Here is a 22,186-nt window from a genome sequence, read left to right as displayed (position 1 = left end):
AGCCTTCTTTATCTGCCACACCGCCTAGAGTCGCGTTCCTCTTTATCCTCCCATGACGCCCCCATTCCCTTCCTTCCTAGCGCTCTGCAGTAAGCAGCTACACCGTACAAAGGGTCTGTCTTCTTCATGAAGCCGGGAGCCCAGTGGAGCAGCACCTAGACTCTCTTGCTCATCGTATCCCCAGTGCTGGGAACAAGGTCTTGCCCACGGTGGACCATGGGCACCCAGGACACATTCATGCAGGAATGACTGAGCGAATCAGGGTACTCAGCACATGGTAGTGTTCAGGAGATGTCAGCGGATATTGAAAATTATCAACCCTCCTGATCGCCCTGTGTTTCCCAGCAGGTCTGGGGAAACTGGGGCAAGGACCACTCTGGGTTAAAAGAGGAAGGCTGGTGCCGGAACTTCCGGGCAGGTGGAGACAGGCCAAGTGCAGGAGGTGGGGGTCAGACTGGAGCCAGCGGACACTGACCAAGAGGGGGCCTGTGAGATGACCCAGCCTGGCCAGGACAGAGTCTGGGAGAAGAGAGGAGTGAGGTGTGGGGACTCCAAGCATGAAAGGGGCAGGAGACAGACATTCTTTCCTCCATCATAATTGCCAACATTTATTACTCAGTGACTGTGAGCCAGGCGCTGCTTAAGCTTCACACAAACCCTGTGGTGTAGGTGCTATTATTATTCCCATTTTACAGATGGGAAAACTGAGGCCCAAAGAGGTTAAGTTACTTGCCCAATATTATCCTGGATCAGCAGCCAAGCTCTCTGGCCCACATACTGAGCCATGAGGCTCTGCCCCATCTCACAGGTGTTCCACATCAGCCCACTGGGGTTACCGTGATTCCCTGGCTTATTCATTCATCCATTCATTTCAGAAATGAGCCTGCACTGGGCTCAGCCCTGGGCTTGGTGCAAGGGTCAGAGATGAAGCAGATCTGGACCTGGCCCTCACATGTCTCCTGGTCTGGTGGGAAAGGCCGATCTGCAAAGAGCTCATGAGTGAGCTACAGAGGTTACACTGGAATCTGAGCAAGGTCCTGTGTGGTTACTATGGATGGACGGTAAAGGAGCCACTTCTTCCTGCAGCAGTACTGAGAGGGTGGCTGGACAGAAGGTGACGCTGGAGCTGCTTACCAGGCAGCAAGGCATTCCAGAAAGAGGGAACTGCATGTGCAAAGGCCCAGCAGTGAGGGAAAGCAGAGTGAGCCTGTGGGCGTGCAAAGCGTGAGGAGAGTGAAGCAGGATGTGGTTAGAGATGAAGCTGGGGAGGGTGGCAGAGGTCAGGGCACGAAAGGTCTGTGGAAGCCCTTTTATGGAGTTCGGACTCTGGCAACGGGGAGCCATTAAAGGGTTTTGGGCAGGAGAGGGAGGACATTAGATGGGTGAGGAAGGATTATTTTGGCTGCGCAGGCTGAGTTAGAGAGACTGAAGGGGAGGAGACCTCGAGGAGGGCTGAGCCAGGGGAGAGAGGGTGACTGCTGTGGGATGGAGAGATGCTGGCAAACCAGAGAGAAATATAGAAGGCGACGTGGACTGGCCGTGGGCATTGTGGAGATGGGGAGTCAGGGGTGACCTGGGGAAGTGGGTGCATCTCTGAGGGGGACTTGGGAGGAGGGGCAGGTGGTGCTGGAGAGAGGAGGTCTGGTTTCCAGCCTTCATGGCCAAGGCCCTGGCAGCCAGGCTCTCTCCTCCTTCCTTCTCTGCCCCCAGGCCCCGTCTTAGAGAGTCTGCAGTGGGTTGGGCTCCTTGCCTCTTGGTTCCCTGCGGCTCTGGGGCCAGGCTTCTCTGGGAAACAGCCGCCAGCCTCGGACGCTGGGGCGGGAGGGAAGGGGCATGGAGGGGGAGCTGCCGGAGCAGGAGCCAGGAGGGTGCTGGGCAGCCACTGTGTTCCTTTGTTTCCTTTGAACCTTGAATTTAATGTCTCTCTGGGAAAGTTAATATGTTCACTCAGCACAAAGTCCAAAAGGTACAGCAGAGGATGCAGTAAAGAGGCCCTTCTTACCGAATGATCGCAGAGGAGTAAGTGTGCAGAACACTTCCTTGACAGAGAGCAAGAAGCGAGACATTTGCAGGACTCCTGCTTGCCTCCTTTCTTTGGTGTCACATATCAGTTGTCTTTTGGGATGAAAAGCCTTGGGGTTTCAGGTATCTCTCAGTGACAGTGAATCAAAGTCCTCATTTTCCCCTTTTCCTGGATAAAGGACAGCTTGCAACATAGGATGATCAAGATGACTGATCCAGGTAGAGTTTTCCAAGGGTCCCTGCCCATCTCTCAATCAACAAGAGCAGCACAGAGCCCTTCCCAAACTGACTTGCTCAGGGAACCCTTCTGCTGTGGGGCATCTGGCAAGGCAAGGTTCCACGGAGCAGACTTTGAGAAAGGCTGCAAAGGCAGCTATGAAATGTGTCAGCAAGTGGGACAAAGAACCCTGCCCACCCACAGTCTCTCGATGGGACTGGACAGGTCACAGTCCCTCTCCAGGCCCCTGATTGTGAAGGATGCTATTAGCTGGGGCACTTTAAACAGGGATGGGAGGGGAGCCGTTGAGGGGATGAATTCTGGAGTCCAGAAGACCTGTGTTTGGAGCAGGTCTTCCTTTGATTCTCTGTGCAGCCTCAGGCAAGCACCTTACGCTCTCAGCCTCGGTTTCTCGGCAGCCGCCTCACAGTTGTGGGAACAACAAGATGACGCGTGTGATGTGCTCGGCTCAGCGCAGCTACACAGTGGGTGCTGAGCTCTGGGGTCGGGCTCAGGGTCGGTCAGGCTGGGGTTCTGGACCAGGCCCAGCTACCCCACCCGCCCCCCATTCCTCCTGACTCCCCTGACTCTGGAACATCTGGAAAGCGGCAGTTTGATAGGGGCCTGGGGGAGAGCCCTGAGTGGTGCTGGGGGTGGGCCTGGGTCAGACTTAGACAGATGGGGGTCTGCCAAAGGAGAAGAGGGTGCCGAGCCCTTCCCTGACGCCTCTTCCCCCAGGTCCCTCCAGACGTGATGGCGAGGCCGTGGCTGTCCTGCCTCCTGCTTCCTGCCCTCGTGGTGACTGGTGGGTGCCTCCCTTTCCCCAGAGCAACACTAACTTGGGAACCCTCGGTAGGATCCTCCAGAAAGGAGCAGTTCTTCCTCGTCAGCAAACACCCAGCTCCCTGGCCCCGCCCTGGCTTGGCTGCCCAGGGGTCCCAGGGAGGAATCAGGTCCAGGCAGGAGAGCTGGGCTGCAAGTGGGCCTGTGGGACTGGGGTGGACGCCTCTGGGGCAGGTAGGGGGCAGGCTTTGCACGGCTGTCCAGATGTTCCAGCGCTCTGTGTCCCTACAGTGGCAGCCAACGTGGCCCCGATGTTCCTGAGCAACATGACGACAGTGAGTCTACCTGAGGACCTGCCAGTGGGTGCGTACTGTCCCTGTGCCCAGACCCTGCTAGGCCCGTACCCACGAGAGGCTCCCAGGGGCTCCCACGTGGGCTTGCTCCCCGCCCCTGCAGCTCCATGGCTCGTTGTGGGGCAAAGGTGACCTGAAGGGAGTTTGTTCCAGAAGTTTCTTTTCTGCTTTTCAGCCTTTGGGTCAAGGGCCCTCACACAGCATCTCCTGTCTCCCGTCTCTTTAGTCTTTCCGATTTCCCTGAGGAGGAAGTATCCATTTGGTTCCATTACTTCTCTTCACCTTCTGCCCTGCTAATCTCCCTCTACTCCTGCTCTTTTTTCCGAACAGAGCGAGCAGGCTCCGGCTGGGAGCCTTTTGCGCGTCCCACTGGAAGTTGACACCTTCCCTTGGCTTGTAGTCCTCCATTTGTAGAGTTACTTTCTGTCTGTGGCAAGGGAGATGAGTTTTCCATCGACAGCAACCATCTAAAGTTGGCTTTTAAGAAAAATGTGTTTACATGAGATAATGAGTCTACTGAAAGAAGGGCCCTGAGTCCCTGACGCGGGTGTGGTGAGACTGGCCGGGCACGGGAATGGACACATTTGGGAACACTGTTCAGGGTGAAGCCACAGGGACTGGAGATCAAATTCCCAGCAGGCAGGATATGGGTTGGGGAAGCAGAAACAATAGATGCCTGTATTCACTGGGGTATGGGGTCAGCCATGCCTAATAGAGACCCCAAATAACAGGTGTGAATGAGGTCACATTTTGTCGTGATCTCACAGAGCCGTCCAGAGCAGCAAGGCCGGGGCTGTGGGAGTCTGTTCCATCAGGCTGTTCTCTATTCTTCTGGGGTCAGGCACCCTCCTTCTATCTCCAGGCCGTGGCTTCACTAGGGCGGGGCCCTCATCCGTGGGTCCAATATGGTTTCTCCACAGCTTGTTCCTGGAGCAGCGGGAGAGGGAGGGAGGGAGAGGGGGGACAGCTCCTCCCTTTGTCATAAGGACAGGCTCCAGATTCCACACCTGCTACTTCTGCTCACATCGCACTGGCCAGAACGGAGCCACGTGCCACACCTTGCAACGAGGGCACCTATGAAATGAGGTCCCTATTCTGTTCGGCCATGTGCCTAGCTCAAGATCCGGGGTTATGTAGTCCGAGAGAAAGGGGGACGTGAACATGGGGGACAGCTGACAGTCTTTGCTGCAGCATCAGAATTGGGATCCCACATACCTAAAGCTACCAGATGAAGCAAGAGACTGCATCCAAGAAGGTGACACCCAAAGTCTGCCCTGGGATTCAGGAGCCTGGGTCTGGGTGCACGAGGAAAGGAGGAGCCACGGGCTTTGCCACCACGGAGGCCACGTCCATTTGGATGTGGCTGCTTGTTAAGGGTTATATTAACAAAGGTTTAGAGCAGGTGGCAGTCTCACTACACTCTGAGTTGGCACAATCTTGCCTGCAGGGCTGAGCTGAGGGTAAATTGCCATCTATGAACGTTCTTTGTAGAACAGAGAAGTAGCACATACATGTTAATGATATTTTACACCTACAGTTTCCTAGCTGTTTGGTCACAGATAAACACACACGCACCTCCTAACGAATGTCACAGACATGTGTAACCCAGATGCCCTCAGGATCTCCATTCTACCAGGTAACCTTTAGTGTCAGGTCTGGTCTCGGCCAGACCACATGCGGGAGGGGCTTCTCATAACCACAGGGCCCCTCTGCGGGTCTTCTGGAACCAACGAGCAATTTCCCCCTTCCTGAGGTGAATTCTACAGTTCTCTTGAGATGTGAAAGCATTTTCAGTCAGATTTTTAAAAATATGTTATTTAGACTTTTTATTTTGAAGTATAAGATACTTACAGAAAAGAACACTGAATTATCGCATGTAACCGCCTGGGAGTAGCCCCTCTCTCGCCCCTGCCGCTCACGCCCCGTCCTTTCTCGCCGGCTCGAGACCCGTTTTCCTGACGCTAACACTGTATAATAGTTTAGTTTTGTCAGGCAGACTTTAAAAAATGTTTATTTTTATGGTATTTTAAATATCAAATTTGAGTTTAGTGACAAACATACAATTCTTAATATACAGAGACCTAAAATGTGTCCTTTATTTTTGTAGCTCTTATTGGTTTGTTACATTTAATTTTTTTCAGACAAACTTTTTTTTTTTTATTAATGTTATGATAGATTACAGCCTTGTGAGATTTCAGTTGTACATTTTTGTTAGTCATGTTGTGGGTACCCCACTTCCCCCTTTGTGCCCTCCCCCAACCCCCCTTTTCCCTGGTAACCACCGATCAGATCTCCTTGTCAATATGTTAACTTCCGCCTATGAGTGGAGTCATATAGAGTTCGTCTTTCTCTGACTGGCTTATTTCGCTTAACATAATACCCTCGAGGTCCATCCACGTTGTTTTCAGACAAACTTTTGAAAAAGCGTTTCCTCCTTGATCTAGTCCCAGACAAACTCATACAGAGGAGGACCCACACACCCACTCGCCTCCCGTATTTCCTTAGCTGCGAGGGCCACATCTGTCTGCATTCTGGCATTTCTGAATTGGGGTGTGTCTTACAATTGAGAGAGTCACTTAACACAGAGGGACCCCCCCACCGCCCCAAGCAGCCATTAAATTGACAGTGTCTTGCAACCAAGGACAGAATGCAGGCACCCATGTCTTTTTAGCAGGACCCTGGCCCAGTGGTCTTTCCAGAGGAGGGGACCTCAGTGGAGAGGGACTGTGACCAAGCTTTCCAAGGAATTGTGGGAGGAGCTGGCACTGTTTAATCAAAGAGCAGATTCCAGGCCTGCTGCTGAGCCCATCCCTGAAGGGGGGTCATGGGCACGGGGGGGCCGGCTGGTTCCCTGAGACCCTCAGACTGGGCACCGGGCCCCATGACCGCATGTGACTTTTGTGGCACTTCAGCCTTCGTGGGCCCCTTCCTCCAGAAAAATATGTTAAAAGTGTATTTTATGACTGCATTGGCAGAAAGACAAATACCATGCAGGCTGGATCATAATTTTTTCCTTCTGATTTTTTTACCATTTTTTTAATTGAGGTATAATCGACATGTAACGTTATATTGGTTTCAGGTGTACAGCATAATAACTCGATATTTATATATTGCAAAATGATCGCCACAATAGGTCTAGTTAACATTCCCTGAGCATACATAGTTACGTATTTTTTTCTCTCGTGATGAAACTTCTAAGATCTACTCTCTTAGCGACTTTCCAATATGCAGCACAGTACTAACGATGGTCTCCATGCTGGACCCCACATCCCCAGGACCTGTTTACCTTATGACTGGAAGCTTGTACCTTTGACCCCTTCTCCCATTTCCCCAGCCCCCACCCCCACCTCTGTGCCCACCAATCTGTTCTCTCTACCCATGAGCTCAGTTTTTTTTTGATTCCACATATAAGTGAGACCAAACAGTACTTGTCTCTCTCTGGCTTATTTCACTTAACATAATACCCTGAAGCTCCATCCATGTTGTTGCAAATGGCAGGATTTCCTTCTTTTTTATGGCTGAATAATATTCCTCTGTGTGTGTGTGTGTGTGTGTGTGTGGTGTACATCTTCTTTATCCATTAATCTGATGAGGGACATTTAGGTTGTTTCCATGTCTTGGCTCTTCTGATTTTAAAAGAAGTTAAACATTCTTGTGGGCCCTGGGCACTGCACCTCCTGGGCAGGACAGACGAGGCCCTCGGGGACCCATGGGTGGGAGTTCTGAGAAGCAGGTTTTGATGAACAGCTGTCCAGCAACGGAAGGGGGACTTGAGGGGGAGTAAGTTCCGGCGGTGGAGGTGGCCGAGCAGAGGCTGGATGTGGTAAAGGAGGTGAGGCTGGGGGAGCAGGCGTGGGTTTGATGAGTCTGTAAAAAGTTCCTTTCACGCTGGAGAGTCGATGACCTTGGGATTTTCAAGAGCCCAACACGTCCTTGGCCCTGCTCTGCCCGGGGCGTGCAGCGGGAGCCAGGGCTTCTGGGAGGCCAGCAGCAGAAGCTGCTTTGGCTCTCTTGAGCAGAGAGAGTGTCTGGCAGCCCTGGACAAGCTCTCAGGGGGAAGGGAAGGCTGAGAAGAGGCACAGGCACCTCCAGAGGGTCTTCAGCGGCCCCCACCCTGGGATGTACCCAGCTGCTGCAGTGGGCACATTAACGTCAACCATCTTTGGTCTTCTCTCAGTGAATTCCAGGAGGGCAGGTCCAGGGGCTGGCCAGGGTAGGGGGAGATGCCTCAGTCACAGCCCGCCCTCCTGCGTCCGGTACAGCTGGGGTGGTCCCCCAAGGGAAATCAGCATGCTGTTATCAAAAGGCCTCTGTGTGGGTACTGAGTGACAACAACCAGATCTGATGCCCACGACCACAGGAGCTGGAGCCCTGGGGGCTGGGGAGGGCCCAGATTTCCTGCACAGAGAAGTCAGACCCCCTAGCCCTGCCTTGTGGGCAGCTCAGCCAGGCCATGCTGGAAGAGGTGGCATGGACCCTGGGCATTCCCTGTCCCGTCTGCAGGTGCTGAGGCCTTCTGGTTGATGGCTGAGGACCTGGATCAGGACCCTCTGACCTACGGGATTAGTGGCCCCAATGCCTATTTCTTCACTGTCACCAGTGCCACTGGGGAAGTGAAGCTGGCCAGCCCTCTGGACTACGAGGTAAAGGGCAGCAGCCTGGGTGGCGCTGTGAGAGGGAAGGGGAGACGGGGAGGGCTCTGGAGCCAGTGTCCTGGTGGTGACGCCCTGCCCGTTCTCCCACTCGGAGCGGGGGTTCACCACATGCCCGTTCTCTCTGCCCACTGCAGACGCAATTCTTGTTACTCATCACGATCTCTGTGAGCGACGGTCACAACAACCCAGTGAGTCAAAGTGGGGAGGGGAGGGTGGTCCAGGGATCGGAGAGCAGGGGGCTGGGGGTCACTCCCGACTGTGTCCCCTGCCTCAAATAAGCAGAGAGGCCCAGTTAACAAAAAATGAATTTAATGTTTATTTTTCTCAAAATTATACGGGGCGGTGGTGTAGTGGTTAAGTCTGGCATATTCTGCTTCGGTGGCCCGGGGTTTGCCAGTTCAGATCCTGGGTGTGGACCTACAACACTCATCAACCATGCTGTGGGGGCAACCCACATATGCAGTGGGGAAAGATTGGCGCAGATGTTAGCTCAGTGCTAATCTTCCTCAAGCAAAAGAAAAAAAGGAAGATTAGCAACAGATGTTAGCTCAGGGTGCATCTTCCCCAGCAAAAAAAAAAAAGAAATCATTTTAATTACTTGGATATTCATGAGTACCTCCTCATTATAAACATGTCAAAAATTGCAAAAGAAGCTCCCATCCCCTTGGGCAGCCCCTCCCAGCCTTCTCCCTGCTGAAGTGTCCACTGTCACTGTGTTCTTTCATACCCCTGGCTAAGTATTCACGTATATGCATCCACAAAAGAAAGAGCATAGTTTTCTGTGCATTTTCTGATACTCAAATGGGATCCTACTGTACACATCATCTTAAGCTGCCTTGTCACTCAAGAGTCGCTTTGGCGCTCTTTCTGGGTCTGTACCTGAGCCCCTGTTTCTCATGCTGTCTGGTCAGGCGTGGGGCACACCGTGGGGCTCCAGCTGGCCTCCTCTGGTGCACACTTAGGTTGCCCACAGCTTTACATTATGCCAAACAAGCTACATGAGCATTCTTATACCGGGACAGGCACATGTTAGATTTTTTAAAAAATGACCTAATGATGTCAGCAACTTACTCTCAAATGGTTCAGTAAACATGTGGAGAGAGAGAGAAACCAAACAATGGGGAAGCCTGGACAAAGGGGATTGCGAGGTCTTTGCACTATCCTTGCAGCTCTTCTGGTGTTTGAAGTTGAATCCAATAAAAAGTTGCCCCAAAAGTTGCCTAATCCTCCGCCAAGAAGCCCGGCCTACTTGCTGCCCCGTCGGACGCTCTGCCCTGTTTTCTCCAGTGCCCACATTTTCTGGGCTCACTGGGGCTTTTTCGCCTGCAGGTGCAGAAGGAAATGTACGTGATCGTGGAGGACAGAAATGACAATGCCCCCGTTTTCCAGAATACCGGCTTCTCCACCAGCATCAACGAGGTAACATCTGCCTTCACAGGGCGTCTGTGTATGAGGCGGGCATCCCAGAATCTCTTCTGAGTGAGAAGGCCAGCAGGGGATCCAGGATGGGGAGAAGCACCTCCTAGAAGGAGCAGCTGCAGGAACCAAATTCAGGGGGACGTAACCCCATGAACAATAGTTACAGCAACATTTTGCAATCAACCAATCAGACTGGATTGAAATTCTTTCAATTGAGAAAGCAAAATTTAAAAAAAAGGAATTGATTCTCTCATGCATCTGAAAAATCTAGAAATATGTTTAACTTCAGGCATGGCTGGATCTAGGTACCCAAGCCGTGTCATCAAGAAGAGATTTCCTTTCACCTTTCACTTCTGTTTCTCTCATTGCCCCCATCCTGAGGTAGGGGGCATTTCTCCCTTGTGATGACAAAAGTTGCCCCCAACAGCTCCAGGCTCACATCCCACCAGCTCTGCAACTTCAACACAGATTCTCTCTCAGTGGTCCCAATCAAAACTCCAGGGCTGAATTTCATTGGCCCATTTTGGGTCATGTACCCATCAATCTAGGGGTGTGGAACACTCTGATTGGCTAGGTCTGCATCATGGGCTTTCCCCTCTAGCAAGTAAGGGCAGCCCCACTGGAACTGTATGGGAGGGAGAAAGTTCCCATGGCCCCTGAGCAGCAAACACAACACCACTCCTGGACCTTCATTACCATGTGGCTTCGAAGCCCCTTGGGTGTGGGGCCCCCCAGGCCAGACACGAGGCTGGTGAGGTCCAGACAGCCGCTCTGACGGAGCACCTACGCAGAGCCAGGGCGCCGGTGCCGAGGACACATGGTGAACAAGCCAGACCTGTGGCGACCCTCAGTAGCTGACGTCCTAGTGAAGCGCACAGACAACAATCAATGAAACATTAAAGAAACAGGATATTTCAGATGGTGTTGAGCTCCAGGAAGAGCAAAAAACAGGGCAAAGTGAGAGACAGTGACGGGGGGGGGGGGGTGCTTCAGGTTGAGCGGTCAGGACAGCCTTCTCTGAGTAGGTGACGACATCTAAGCCGAGACCTATATGGCAGGAAGGAGCCAGGCTGGGATGCTCCAGGAAAAGGATGTTCCAGGCAGGGGAACAGCAGTTGTAAAGGCTCTGAGTTGGAGATGAGCCTGGAGCATTCACGGCATAGCCAGGAAGCCAGTATGAATGGGGGGGGGGGGGGCAGGGAGGGGAGGGAAGGGCAGAGGGGTGGGCAGCGACCTGACTGCAGAGGGCCGTGGAGGCTGTCTGGCCGGTATTCGTGGAATGGGGGAGCCATGGGAGGATTTTTAGCACAAGAGTGATGTGGTCCGATTCATGATTTTCAAAGATCTCTTTGGCACCACGCGGAAACAGTGAGGGTGTAGACAGAAATGGCAGGGCCAGGTCTCAGGGGGCAAAGGCCTCCCCATAGAACCTTCCAGCTCTGCAGGGTGCTGTCTGGAAGCTACTGCTGTAAGCTACAGAGAGCCCACAGGGATGTCTGAGCAGAGAAGTGGCACGTCCTGGGGTCTGGAACGACGGCTCCTCCGGGTCCTGAGGGGCTCTGAAAATCAGCCGCCAGCTCAGGGGCGGGGAGGCTGCGTGGGAGAGGAGCAGGCTGCCCCGCGAGGCCCAGCCCAGATGGGAAGGCAAGGGCTCGGAGCAGGCCCCGGAAGGCGCGTCGTTATCCCGCAGTACGACGGCTGGGGAGCCGAAGCTCAGGGAGGGGCGTGACGCGGGCGGGGCGGAGATGGAAATGGACTGGAGCTCAAGGTGACAAGTCCCTCGTTGCAGACCCTGCCGGTCGGCTCCTTGGTGTTCTCCGTGCTGGCCGTGGACAAGGACACGGGGTCGGCGGGCGCCGTGGTGTACTCCATAGAGCAGGTGAGCGCGCGCGAGGCCGCGGGCCGCGGGGCCCCGCGCTCCTCACCGCCACCAGGGGGCAGCATCCCGCACGCAACCCGCAGGGACCTCGAGGGCGGGGCCGGGACGGCGGCTCTGCCGGGCCCAGCCCTGGTCCCCAAGGCTTCCGCGGGCCCCTCCGGACCTCACTTGGCCCAGCTGCCTATGGAGGGACTGGACCCTTCTGTCCACCCTCTTGTCCCGGGCACTGTCAGGGTCCTTGCCGAGTTCGTGTTACACCACCTGGTGGCTGACGCACTCCTGGCTTCACAGAAGAGAAAATCGAGGCTCAGAGAAGCCCAGGGTCTTGTCCAAGGTCACACAGACAATAGGGGTGTGACCCCAGTCCTCATGAAGACAAACTTGCTGGCCGTGGCCCCCGTCTACTGAGTGCCCACTACATGCCTGACACATACCTTAGCTCATTCGACCCTCCTTTTAACCCACCAAGGCGACATCCGAGCCCACTTCCCAGAGGTGGAAACCGAGGCTCAGAGAGGTTATGTGACCTGGTGAGGGTGGCAGGGCTGGTCCAGGGCAGGGCTGGAATTCGCCCCCAGGTCTCTCGGGGCAGGGCCGTCGGGCCGAGCCTCACTGTGCTGTGCCTCAGGTCATCCCCAGCACCGGGGACAGCAAGCACCTCTTTGAGATCCTGCCCAACGGCTCCATCATTCTCAACGGCAGCCTCAGCTACAACAACAAGAGCGCCTTCTATCAGCTGGAGCTGAAGGCCTGTGTGAGTGGGGCGCGGTCGGGGGCGGGGGCGCGGGGCGCGGGCGGGGCCGCGGGCGGGGCCACGGCCGGGCTCACCGCGCTGTCTCCCCGCAGGACTCCGGCGGCCTGTACAACAACAGCTTCGTCATCCAGTGCTCCCTGCCTGTCTTCCTGTCCGTCTCTGTGGTCGACCAGCCCGACCTGGACCCCCAGTTTGTGAGGGAGTTTTACTCGGCCTCTGTGGCCGAGGACGCACCCCAGGTGTGCTGGGGGACACAGGGCGGCCCTGGGTGGAGACCAGAAGCCGGGAAAGGGCTGGGCCCCTGACCATGCCTCCTTGCAGGGAACCTCAGTGCTGCAGGTGGAGGCTGTGGATGGCGACAAAGGCATCAATGACCTCATGACCTACAGCATCTCCAGTGAGAATGGGGCTGTCCCCAGGATGGGCTGGGGCAGGGGAGGGGTGGGGGTTCTGTCCGAGCCGCTGGAAGCAGCTGCTCCTGCTGCCTCCTGCCAGACTCCACAAGGCCAGGCTGGTTTGACATCGGGCCGGACGGGGTGATCAGAGTCAGCGGTTCCCTGGACCGCGAGCAGCTGCTGGAGGAGGATGAGGAGGTGCAGCTCCAGGTCACGGTGAGGAAGGGCCACCGCCCCCTTTGCACCCCTGCACTCTATCCTCTGACCTTTGATCTCAGCTCTCTGGGTGCTGCTTCTCTGACCTCTGCCCTCCGGCCTTTGCTCTGCTCTCAGGCCACCGAGGTGCACCCCAACATCTATGGGCAGAAGGCCAAGGTGAGCATATGGGTCACACTGAGGGTGACAGATGTCAACGACCACAAACCTGAGTTTTACAACTGCAGCCTCGCAGTCTGCACCCCCCAAGACAACTTCACTGGCTCCGTGGATGAGCACGCCTCCACCCGCATCCCCATCGACGACCTCACCATGGTGGTCTCTGACCCAGACAAGGCAGGTGGACGCAGACAAGGGGTGGCGTGGGCGGGATGGATGGTGGGAGATGGCTGGGGGCGGGAGGTGGGGAGTGACCAGGAGAACGCAGTACTGTGGTGCATGGTGAGGAGGTGAGCAGTGGGTGTTGGTCACGAGTGGTGGTGAAACTCAGAGTGGGTGGGTGATATTTGGAAGTGTTGGGTGATGGTGAACTGGTTGGTGGTTGTGTGCTCCGGGCGGTGAAGGGTGGCGGTGAACAGAATGGCAGTGTGGAGTGGATTGGAGGCTGGTGCTGGATGTGGGTAATGTTGAGTGGAAGGTAATTTTCGGTGGTGTCGAGTAGAGGGCAGTGATGGGTGGATGGTGAGGGGGAGGGGTGTTGGGTAGCACTGGCTACTGGGGGCGTGTGCTCTGTGGAGCACAGAGTGGTCCGAGTGTGTGTTAAGTTGGAGGGTATTCTTAAGGGGAGATTAGTGCTGCGTGATGGGTGAGGGGTGGTGTTGGGTGATGAGTCCTGTGGACGGTGTTTGGTAGTGTTCGGTGATACTGAGCTGATACCGAATGTGGAGTGGAGGATGGTGTTGAACGGTGGTAGGTGGGTGGGTTGTGGTTGGTGGTTGGTGCTGAGGGGAGGGTGCGGTGGAGGAGGGGGTGGGCAATGGGTGATGCTGTGGTGGGCTTTGGTGTTGGTGTGGAGGGTGGAGGGTGGGAGCGGTAGGAAGGCTCCTAGTGATGCTTTATGGGAGTGGGGGTGTCCAGGCTCCGTCCCTGTGGCCCAGGCCTGGGGCCCACTTTGCCAAGGGAAGTGCTGTGATGAGCCCACACTTGCTGGGACCAGCGACCAGCACACCCTCCTGGGGCCCTCTTGCCTCAGTCTTTTGAGAGCCCCCTCTCATGGGACCTCAGCGGGCCGGCGCCTGTGGTCAGGGATGGGGGAAGGATGCAGGTGGGTGCATTGCGGGAGTGGGGTCCCTCTCATACAGCCCACCTCTGCAGGGCAACAACGGCACCTTCCTGCTGTCCCTGGGGGGCCCCGATGCCGAAGCCTTCAGCGTCTCCCCCCAGCGGGCTGTGGGCTCCGCCGACGTGCAGGTGCTGGTGAGAGTGCCGTCGCTGGTGGACTACGAGAGGCAGCCGCTGATGCTGGTGCAGGTGAGGGGCGCTCTAGGTGCTGGGGCGCACGGGCTGCAGGGTGCTCTGGTCCGCATGCTTCTGCCTCTTTCCCCGCCCTCAGGTCACGGCCACTGACTTGGTCAGCGGAAACTCCTCTGTCGCCTCAGTGACCATCCACCTCAGAGACATTAATGACCATAGGCCCACATTCCCTCACAGCTTGTACAACCTCAGTGTCTTCGAGCACAGTGCAAACGGCTTTGTGGTCACTGACAGCATCCATGTGAGTGATGAGGGGCCGGGCTGGGAGAGACACGAGAAGGGCAGACCTGGGACTGTGACCCTGCCCGAGTGTCTGTTTCATCTGATGTCATCAGGTCCCAGCAAGTGTGCATGCATGTGTTGAGTGTACGTGTGTGTGGGGCGGTAGGTGTCTATGTGTGAATCTGAGTGTGTCAGGGGGTTCTCCCCTTTGTGTCAGGAAACAGGACAGTCCTGTCCCATCAATTGCATGGCTGGCTTCCAAACGGTGTCCCATTATCCATCTCTCTGCCTCACAGGCCTTTGACCCAGACACGGGCGAAGGGGGCCGCCTCACCTACAGCCTGCTTTCGGGGAACGGGTAAGGCCTCAGGGTGGGGGTGCAGGTGGGCGAGCAGGGCCAGGGCCACTGCTCTGCCATGCCACGGGGCCAGGGTAGCCAGAGAAAATATAGGGCACCCCTTTACATTTAAATTCTGAACAAACAAGAAATGATATTTTTAGTATAAGTAGGTTGCAAATATTCCATGGGATGTATTAAAATATTTTTTGTTGTTTATCAGAAATTCAAATTTAAGTGGACATCCTGTATTGTTATTTGCTAAATCTAGTCATCCTGCACAGGGCAGACGTCTTTGAGGTGGATCCAGACTCAGGGACAGTGACAGTGAGCGACAGCAATCTGCTGGACCGGGAGAAGCAGGCCGTGTACTACCTCACGCTGCAGGCCACAGATGGCGGGAACCTGTCGGGCTCCACCACACTGCACATCTTCCTGCTGGACATCAACGACAACAGCCCGGTGGTCAGCGGCTCCTATAACATCTTTGTCCAGGAGGAGGGCAATGTTTCCGTGACCATCCAGGTGCGAGCTGGCCTGGACCCGGTGGGTGGGATGGGGCAGGGGACCGAGCTTGGCTTTGTAGTTGTGCTGGCCCTGGATTGGAATCTGGGCTCTGCTGTGTGGCCCTGAGAATCTCACTTAGTTTCTCTGGGCCTCTATTTCCTCTTTGGCAAATGAGGACAATCATAGTATTTATTCCCAGGGTCACTGGGGAATAATGAGATAATGGATGTAACGTGCTCAGGACAAGGGCTAGCACAGAGCAAGCTTTCAAAAACATATTGCTCTTTTTAATTCAGGCCCCTGTGTCATTCTGAAAAGGATGTGAGGTGGCTTAAAAAGTAAGACAAAAATATGGAAGAAATAAGGGAAAAAAGAAAATAAGGGTGGCATTGTTAAAAGACATGAAAGTAGAGTTAGAACCCAGAGCCATACAGGTGCTAGGGGTGGGCTGAAAATTCAATTCTGAGCCTCCTAATGGCCAAAGCAAAAAAGGAAATAAAAGATAAGTGGCCAGGTTCACAATCTGTGAGATAAAAACCCACTATTGGCTCCAGAGAAACACTGGAGAGAAGCTTCTCCTCTGAGTAATCTGAAAGGGAGTCTTGTGAGAAGTAATAAACCAGGTCATCAGAATGACAGTCTTGTGCTGCAGAGTCCCTCCCATCTTTCTGGGGCTGTTCCCATCCCGCATCTCGTGACCGACTTGTGAAGAGATGCTCTAATGGTCCCCACTTCACAGAAGGAGAACACAGGCTCAAAGAGGTTAAGTGACTTTCCTGTGGTTGTGGGGCCTGGAAATGGCAGCCCTGGGGCTGGAGCTCAGGCCTCTCTGCCCTGTAACCTGGGCCTCGGCCCCCTGCTCCTTGATGCTTCTCGCTCTGCTCTGTGAGCTCCTTGGGGCAGGAACGTTTCACTTCCGCTGCTGTAACCGTGGTTACGACGTCAGCCCCAAGAAGCACTTGGCGAATTCAGTGGCCTGAGTTCGGAGCGCAGAGGGGTGAACAGACAAGGTCAGGCCTGTCTACAAAGGAGACATTTAATAAACAGATCCCAACAGAACTGGGAGGAGAGAGCTGAAGGTGGGGGTGGGCAGGGAGGAAGCGGGAAGAATTGGGTCCGAGTCAGAGCAGCCCAGCTCTGGATCAAAGCCACATCTGCTGAGTACGCGCTATGCACCAGGCCCTTGGCTGGGCCCAGGCCCTCCAAGATGAATCCGCCATAATTTCTGCCTCAAGATGGCTCTCAGTTAAGGAGAGGGCGCCAGACAGTTGCCCAAGGGTGTCACTTGAGCTGTGCTGAAGGCAGCACAGGGGTGTGGAGGCCCAGGGAGACACCAGCCTGGCTTGGAGTCAGGTAGAGAAGGGTAGAGGGCATTTTGGGTAAGGGAACAGCATGTGCAAAGGCCCTGTGGAACCTGGAAGAACCTGTTGTTCTTGTGTTCTCCATGCTGGACCACCCCAAAGGCAAACCAAGCATGTGTTCAGGACCTTGGCAGGACAGGAACATGTGTGTGCACACACGCACACACACACACACGTTGGGTAAAGAATCAGCTATTTTAAAAGTAGAACGCTGAAGTAGTCATTGTGGGAAAATCAACATCTTGTTGGACTTCGCACTTACGTTTTTTAACCTTCTGAATGTCTGTGATATGCTGCCTCCATACACCTGGCCCCTAGAATATCACAGCCACAGGGCAACCCTCTTCATCGCAGCTCTAGTCCCAGTGCCTGGAACAGGGCCGGGCACATGGTAGGTGCACAGTCGACATTTGTGGGCTGAATGAATGACCTCAGTGCTTAAGATCTCAGAAGCTCTTGCAAGTTGTTGAGCTGACCCTCTTAGATGGGAGATTGAGGCTGGGAGATTGGCCAGTGTCCCATTGGCTTCAGGCCCAGTTACTGCCCTCATGGGAGCTGGAGAGGGGCGGCCAGGCTGCAGGGGAGGGCCTGGGGAGCACCTGACAGCTGACGCGCCCACCCTGCCCGTCTGCACAGGCTCACGACAACGACCAGCCAGACACCAACAACAGTCGTCTGCTCTTCAGCCTGCTGCCCAGCCCCTACAGCCACAACTTCTCAGTGGACCCCGACAGTGGGATCCTCAGAAACCTGGGGCCCCTGGACCGAGAGGCCATTGACCCCGCCCTGGGGGGCCGCATTGTGCTGACCGTGCGTGTGGCGGACTGTGGCGTGCCTGTCCTCAGCACTGAGGTCAACGTCACCATCACTGTGGAGGTGAGGCCTGGCTCGGCCTGGGTTAGGGGGCCAGGGCGGCCCTGTGTTAGGGGCCCCTGAGCAGATGGCCAGCTCTCCCCTCCCCACAAGTTGAGTCACACTTCTGCCCTTTGCAGTAGGCTGGGTAAGATGTTCTGGAGCAGGCCGCCTGGGTTAGAATCCTGGCTCCCTGGCCGTGTGGCCCTAGGCAATTACTCAGCCTCCCTGCACCCTCTAGTTCCTCATCTGTAAAACGGGGATGAAAATAACATAAAGTGAGTTAACGCATGGAAAGCGCTTTGCAGAGCGTCTGAGCTGGGGAGGGCCCTCAGTGAGCATCAGCTTCTGTTACCATTTATGCAGTCCAAGCTCCCCACCGCCACTCAAGGGCAGAGAGGCGGGGTCGCTGTCAGTATTTATAGTGTCTCCTGCACACCTGGCCCTGCAAGGTAGGAATGGTTAGTCCTGCTTTATTGATCAAGAAACTGAGGCACAGACAGGTTTGGTAGCCTGCCTAGGGTTGCAGAATGGGGTTTTGAACCCAGTCTGTCCGGTTCTAAGGAGACCACCAGTCCACGAGGCACATTCCTCTAGAAAAGTGTTGTGGCAAATATGCACCTCTGCAATGTCCGTGATGTAGATGGTGCCCCCTGGGGTTGTGCAGTGCACAACCTATGCCACCCTGCACAGCAGCCTGCTTCCCACTGGGTTAGGATGTGCTGCTTTCCTACAAGGATTAGAGTGAGACCTCAGGGAAAAGGGAGAAACAGAAGCTAAATGATGACTTGTCAGCTGTCCCTGGGGTGGAAGTCGGCCACAAAGAAGGAAGAAAGCAGAATGGCCTTCACTGAGTGAGCATGGCCCTTTCATACCCGTGAGCCAGTCCTCACAGGGCCCTGCAAGTGGGGACTATGATCCCATTTTGTAGATGAAGACACTGAGGCCAAGAGAGGTCGAAGTCACAGGCGAGGCCAAGGTGGAGCCAGGTTCCATTCAGAGCTGTGCTCGTAGCCGCTCCTCTGAGTCAGGATGACCCTGAGAGGGCAGCTGGCTGCGTGCGTTGAGCAGTAACACCACTGCTGGGAAATCACCACCGGAAAACATACCTCGTTAGCGGGGAGAGGGCTTTGTTTTCAAAGATGTCCGTTCCATCGTTATTTAGAAATAGCTGAACGCACAAGCAGACGCCTGTGGCCGCCCTGGGGAAGGGCTGGAAGAGCCCAGGGCGTGGCCAGCACATGCCAGTGACAGGGACAAAGCGGTGACAACGGTGGCAGCACTCCATCTGTGCAGGGCGGCCAGGGCTGGAGAGGGAAGGCGGAGAACAGGAAACAGCAGCGTCTGAGGGCAGGACTAGGTCTAAGCCCTGGGAGGCGTCCTGAGCCCAGCTCGGCGTGAACACAGAGCAAGTGTCCTGGGGTCGGCTGAGGGCAAGAGGGACAGGAGAAAAGAGGGGGCGAGGGAAAGCTTGGGCTGTAGGGCCTTGTGGAAACACAGTGGTATGGGTTCCAACATAATAAATCTGCGAGATGGGGAGCCAAGCTGGGCCAGAGAAGGACACAGACCAGGACTCGGAACTGTCCTTGCGGAAAGCAGGCTCTAAGACAGCTCTGAACTACGGTCTGAGAAACAGGGAGGAGGTGGGGCTCCCAGAAAGCATCTAGCTAACTTCAGAGGTCCCACCACAGGCCTCTGAGCCCCGGAGGTGTGACCTGAGCTAGTTCTGTCCTCTCAAAGCCCGTCTTCTCATCTGTGAAGTGGGCAGTGATATCTGAGGAGATACGGACAGACAGTCTGTGCCTGCGGCCAGGGGAAGTATTGGCTTCTCAGAGTGGCTCTGGGGAGGCTCAGCCCTGGGGCTCCTGCCGTCCCTGGACTCAGAACTCCCTCTGCTTGCAGGACATCAATGATAACCTGCCCATCTTCGACAAGTCCAACTACACCTTCCAGGTGAAGGAGAGGGACCCAGGTGAGTCCTCCCTGGGCAGGCTGGGCACGGGGGCTGGGGCACCTGACCCCTCCCAGGGTGGGCCTGGAGCGCCCGAGGGAGCTGAGGGCAGAGGAAGCCTCCAGTGGCCAGGCCAGGGGCCCCTCGGAACTCTGCCCTCGCCCACAGGAGTGCTGGTGGGCGTGGTGGAGGCCCGGGATGCAGACCAGACGGAAGCCAACAACCGCATCAGCTTCAGCCTGTCGGGCAGTGGCGCCAACAACTTCATGCTCCGAGGCTCGGTGCTGGGGTCTGGGTGGGCTGAGGGCCGCCTCTGGCTGCCCTCGGATGTGAGCCTGGACTACGAGACACAGAACTCCTTCACGCTGACCGTGAATGCTGAGAACCCAGACCCCCAGGGGGCTGAGGCCACGGCACAAGTGGTTGTGGAAGTGGAGGACGTGAATGACGAGCCGCCCACCCTGGACTCAGCCTCGCTCCACGGCATCCGTGTGGCTGAGAACGGCTCGCAGCATGGCCTGGTGGCTGAAGTGGTGGCCCGAGATGTGGATACCATGGCCCAGCTGGAGGTGCAGCTTGTGAATGTCCTCTGCACCAAGGCCGGAGTCGACGTGGGCAGCCTGTGCCACGGCTGGTTCTCAGTGCTGGCCAACGGCTCTGTGTTCATCAATCAGAGTGAGGCCATTGACTATGAGACCTGTGACCTGGTCACGCTGGTCGTGAGGGCCTGTGACCTCACCACGGACCCCCGCTTCGAGGCCTACAGCAACAATGGTGAGGCAACCTGGCCTTGGGGGCACCCACAAGGTCTGGGTTCAAATCCTGGCTGCAGCCCTTACCAGCTGGGAAAGGGGTGACACCACCCAAAGCTTCAGTTTCCCCGTCTATGAAGTGAGGTTGGGTGGGAGCTTGGCTGTGAAGATTGGATGTGAACATGTGTGTAGGGTGCTTAGCGCAGGGCTTGGCCCAGAGTAAGCCCTGAATTAATGCTGTTCTGCTGCAAGGCAGTGTGAAGGAAAGAGCATACCGGAGTCAGGTGTGGACACGTACCCCACCTCTGACACTGGGGAGCAAAAAGAACCATATTAACGGCCAGCGTAGCAGCTAGTCCTTCCTACAGCCAAAAGCTGTGCTAGGCACGTTGTAAGCATTTCTTCATTTTAGTCCCACACAAGCCGTGAGGTAGGTAATCCCTATCCAGTTTTATAGATGAGGAAACTGAGGCACAGGGTGGGTGTTCAGTAACCTGGCTTACACAGGTAGGAAGTGTCAGTAGAACGTTGTAGTCAGGTGGGACATACCTGGGTGGGGCTCCATCTGGCCCACCACTCTTCCTGTGTGACTCTGGACAAGTTGTTTACCCTCTCTGAGGTCTGGGGAGGATACTCCCTCCTGCAAAGGCCGGAGGAGACCGAGTGGGCACCCCGGGTCAGGAGGAGGGGAGGGCGCTGAGCATGGGTGATGCACGTGAGGGACGCTGCTGGGAGCATGGCCAAGGCCCAGGTTTTCTGGGTCAGGCCTTTGCTAGAGACCAGAGCCAGCCAACCTTGTCCCCTAGGAAGCCTCCCCATCACCATCGAGGACGTGAATGACAACGCGCCTTACTTTCTGCCTGAGGATAAGACGTTTGGTAAGCAGCAAGCCGCTCCCTCCCCACCACACCATGCTCTCCTGGCACTACCCTTGGGCAACTCCCAGAAGGCCTCCAACCCCGCCTGTCCCCCAGGGTTTCAACAAGCGGGGAGGCCTGAGTGTTCACCCCAGCTTTGCCCCAACTCACATCTGCTCCTGGGCCAGGCCCTCCCTCTCTGGGCCTCAGTTTCACCATCTGCACAGTGGGAGGCGGATGACCTGCTAACTAATGGCTCAGGGGTGGTTGTCATGGGGTCTCTGGTGGTGGAGAGGCTGAGGGCAGGTTTGGGGGGATGAGCTCTGAGCTGGGCTTGTGGCCCGTGCTAGGCCAGGTGGGCAATGGCTCTGACCCCACTGACCTCTTCCTGTCCACACTTGCAGTGATCATCCCAGAGCTTGTGATTCCCAACCAGCAGGTGGCTTCTGTCCGGGTAAGTCCTTGGCTTCGGCCTTTGTCCAGTCACATTAGCCCCAGGAGACCCCAGGCCAAGGCCTTCAGGCCTTTCAGCTGCCCTCAAAATTTTCTTACACTGGCAAGGAAATTTATTGGCTCCAACACATGAGAAGAATACCCCAGAATGGAAATGAACACCTGCCTAATTGATATGATTAAACTTCATTAATTGTTAAATTTAGTATTCATAAAAATTTCATGATCATAAAAACCACTTGCCGGCTAGCTCTCTCGCACTGCGCTGTAATTCTGGAGGATTACTGAGAAATCACAGCAGCTGTAAATTAAATGAGTTCCTCGTAGTTAAATAATTTCCAGAGCAAAATTATAAAAATACTTTCAGTCTTTTTGAATGTGTTGGATGCGGGTGTGTTTACTGGAGGGTGGTGGCTCTGCATGCGGGGCGAGGCCTCCCACACAGCCGGGGCCAGGCCTGTGGCCCTCTGACTGCCCTGGGGTGCTGCCATGCCTCTCTGACACTCCCCTTCCCTGGACAGGATGCCGGCTGCCTGGCGGTCGCCTCTCTGGGTCAAGAGGTGGGAGGTATCTGGGAGGTGCTGAGCTGTGGAAAGGGCACGGGCGTCGGGGCGGCCGGCCGGGCCTTCCCCACTCAGGCCCAAGTCTTTGGCAGACACAGTCGCTCCTGGAGCCCCAGTTTCCTCTCATAAAATGGGGTGCCGGTTCTCCCTCTCTAGGTTCTTTCA

General features: G+C 55.5%; 1 protein-coding gene across 2 annotated transcripts in view; it reads left to right on the top strand.

Moving 5' to 3' along the window:
- Nucleotides 1-22,186, top strand: part of CDHR2 (cadherin related family member 2) — a 35,817-nt gene that overhangs the window by 7,167 nt on the left and 6,464 nt on the right. For both annotated transcript variants that reach the window (XM_070568988.1, XM_070568987.1), the window contains exons 2-21: nt 2,978-3,044; nt 3,314-3,385; nt 7,879-8,018; nt 8,165-8,218; nt 9,360-9,449; nt 11,239-11,328; nt 11,957-12,082; nt 12,175-12,321; nt 12,404-12,479; nt 12,578-12,693; nt 12,811-13,029; nt 14,008-14,163; nt 14,246-14,407; nt 14,685-14,746; nt 15,010-15,250; nt 17,230-17,469; nt 19,348-19,417; nt 19,565-20,170; nt 20,955-21,026; nt 21,410-21,459. In XM_070568988.1, coding sequence (XP_070425089.1) covers nt 2,993-3,044; nt 3,314-3,385; nt 7,879-8,018; nt 8,165-8,218; nt 9,360-9,449; nt 11,239-11,328; nt 11,957-12,082; nt 12,175-12,321; nt 12,404-12,479; nt 12,578-12,693; nt 12,811-13,029; nt 14,008-14,163; nt 14,246-14,407; nt 14,685-14,746; nt 15,010-15,250; nt 17,230-17,469; nt 19,348-19,417; nt 19,565-20,170; nt 20,955-21,026; nt 21,410-21,459 — 2,841 coding nt within the window. In that variant the 5' untranslated portion in view covers nt 2,978-2,992. The remainder of the gene's footprint in view (nt 1-2,977; nt 3,045-3,313; nt 3,386-7,878; nt 8,019-8,164; nt 8,219-9,359; nt 9,450-11,238; nt 11,329-11,956; nt 12,083-12,174; nt 12,322-12,403; nt 12,480-12,577; nt 12,694-12,810; nt 13,030-14,007; nt 14,164-14,245; nt 14,408-14,684; nt 14,747-15,009; nt 15,251-17,229; nt 17,470-19,347; nt 19,418-19,564; nt 20,171-20,954; nt 21,027-21,409; nt 21,460-22,186) is intronic.

The sequence above is a fragment of the Equus przewalskii genome, chromosome 13, assembly GCF_037783145.1.
Source record: "Equus przewalskii isolate Varuska chromosome 13, EquPr2, whole genome shotgun sequence".
NCBI classification, from domain to species: domain Eukaryota; kingdom Metazoa; phylum Chordata; class Mammalia; order Perissodactyla; family Equidae; genus Equus; species Equus przewalskii.
The sequence above is the reverse complement of the archived record's forward strand: the minus strand, read 5'-3'. Positions and strand labels throughout refer to the sequence as shown.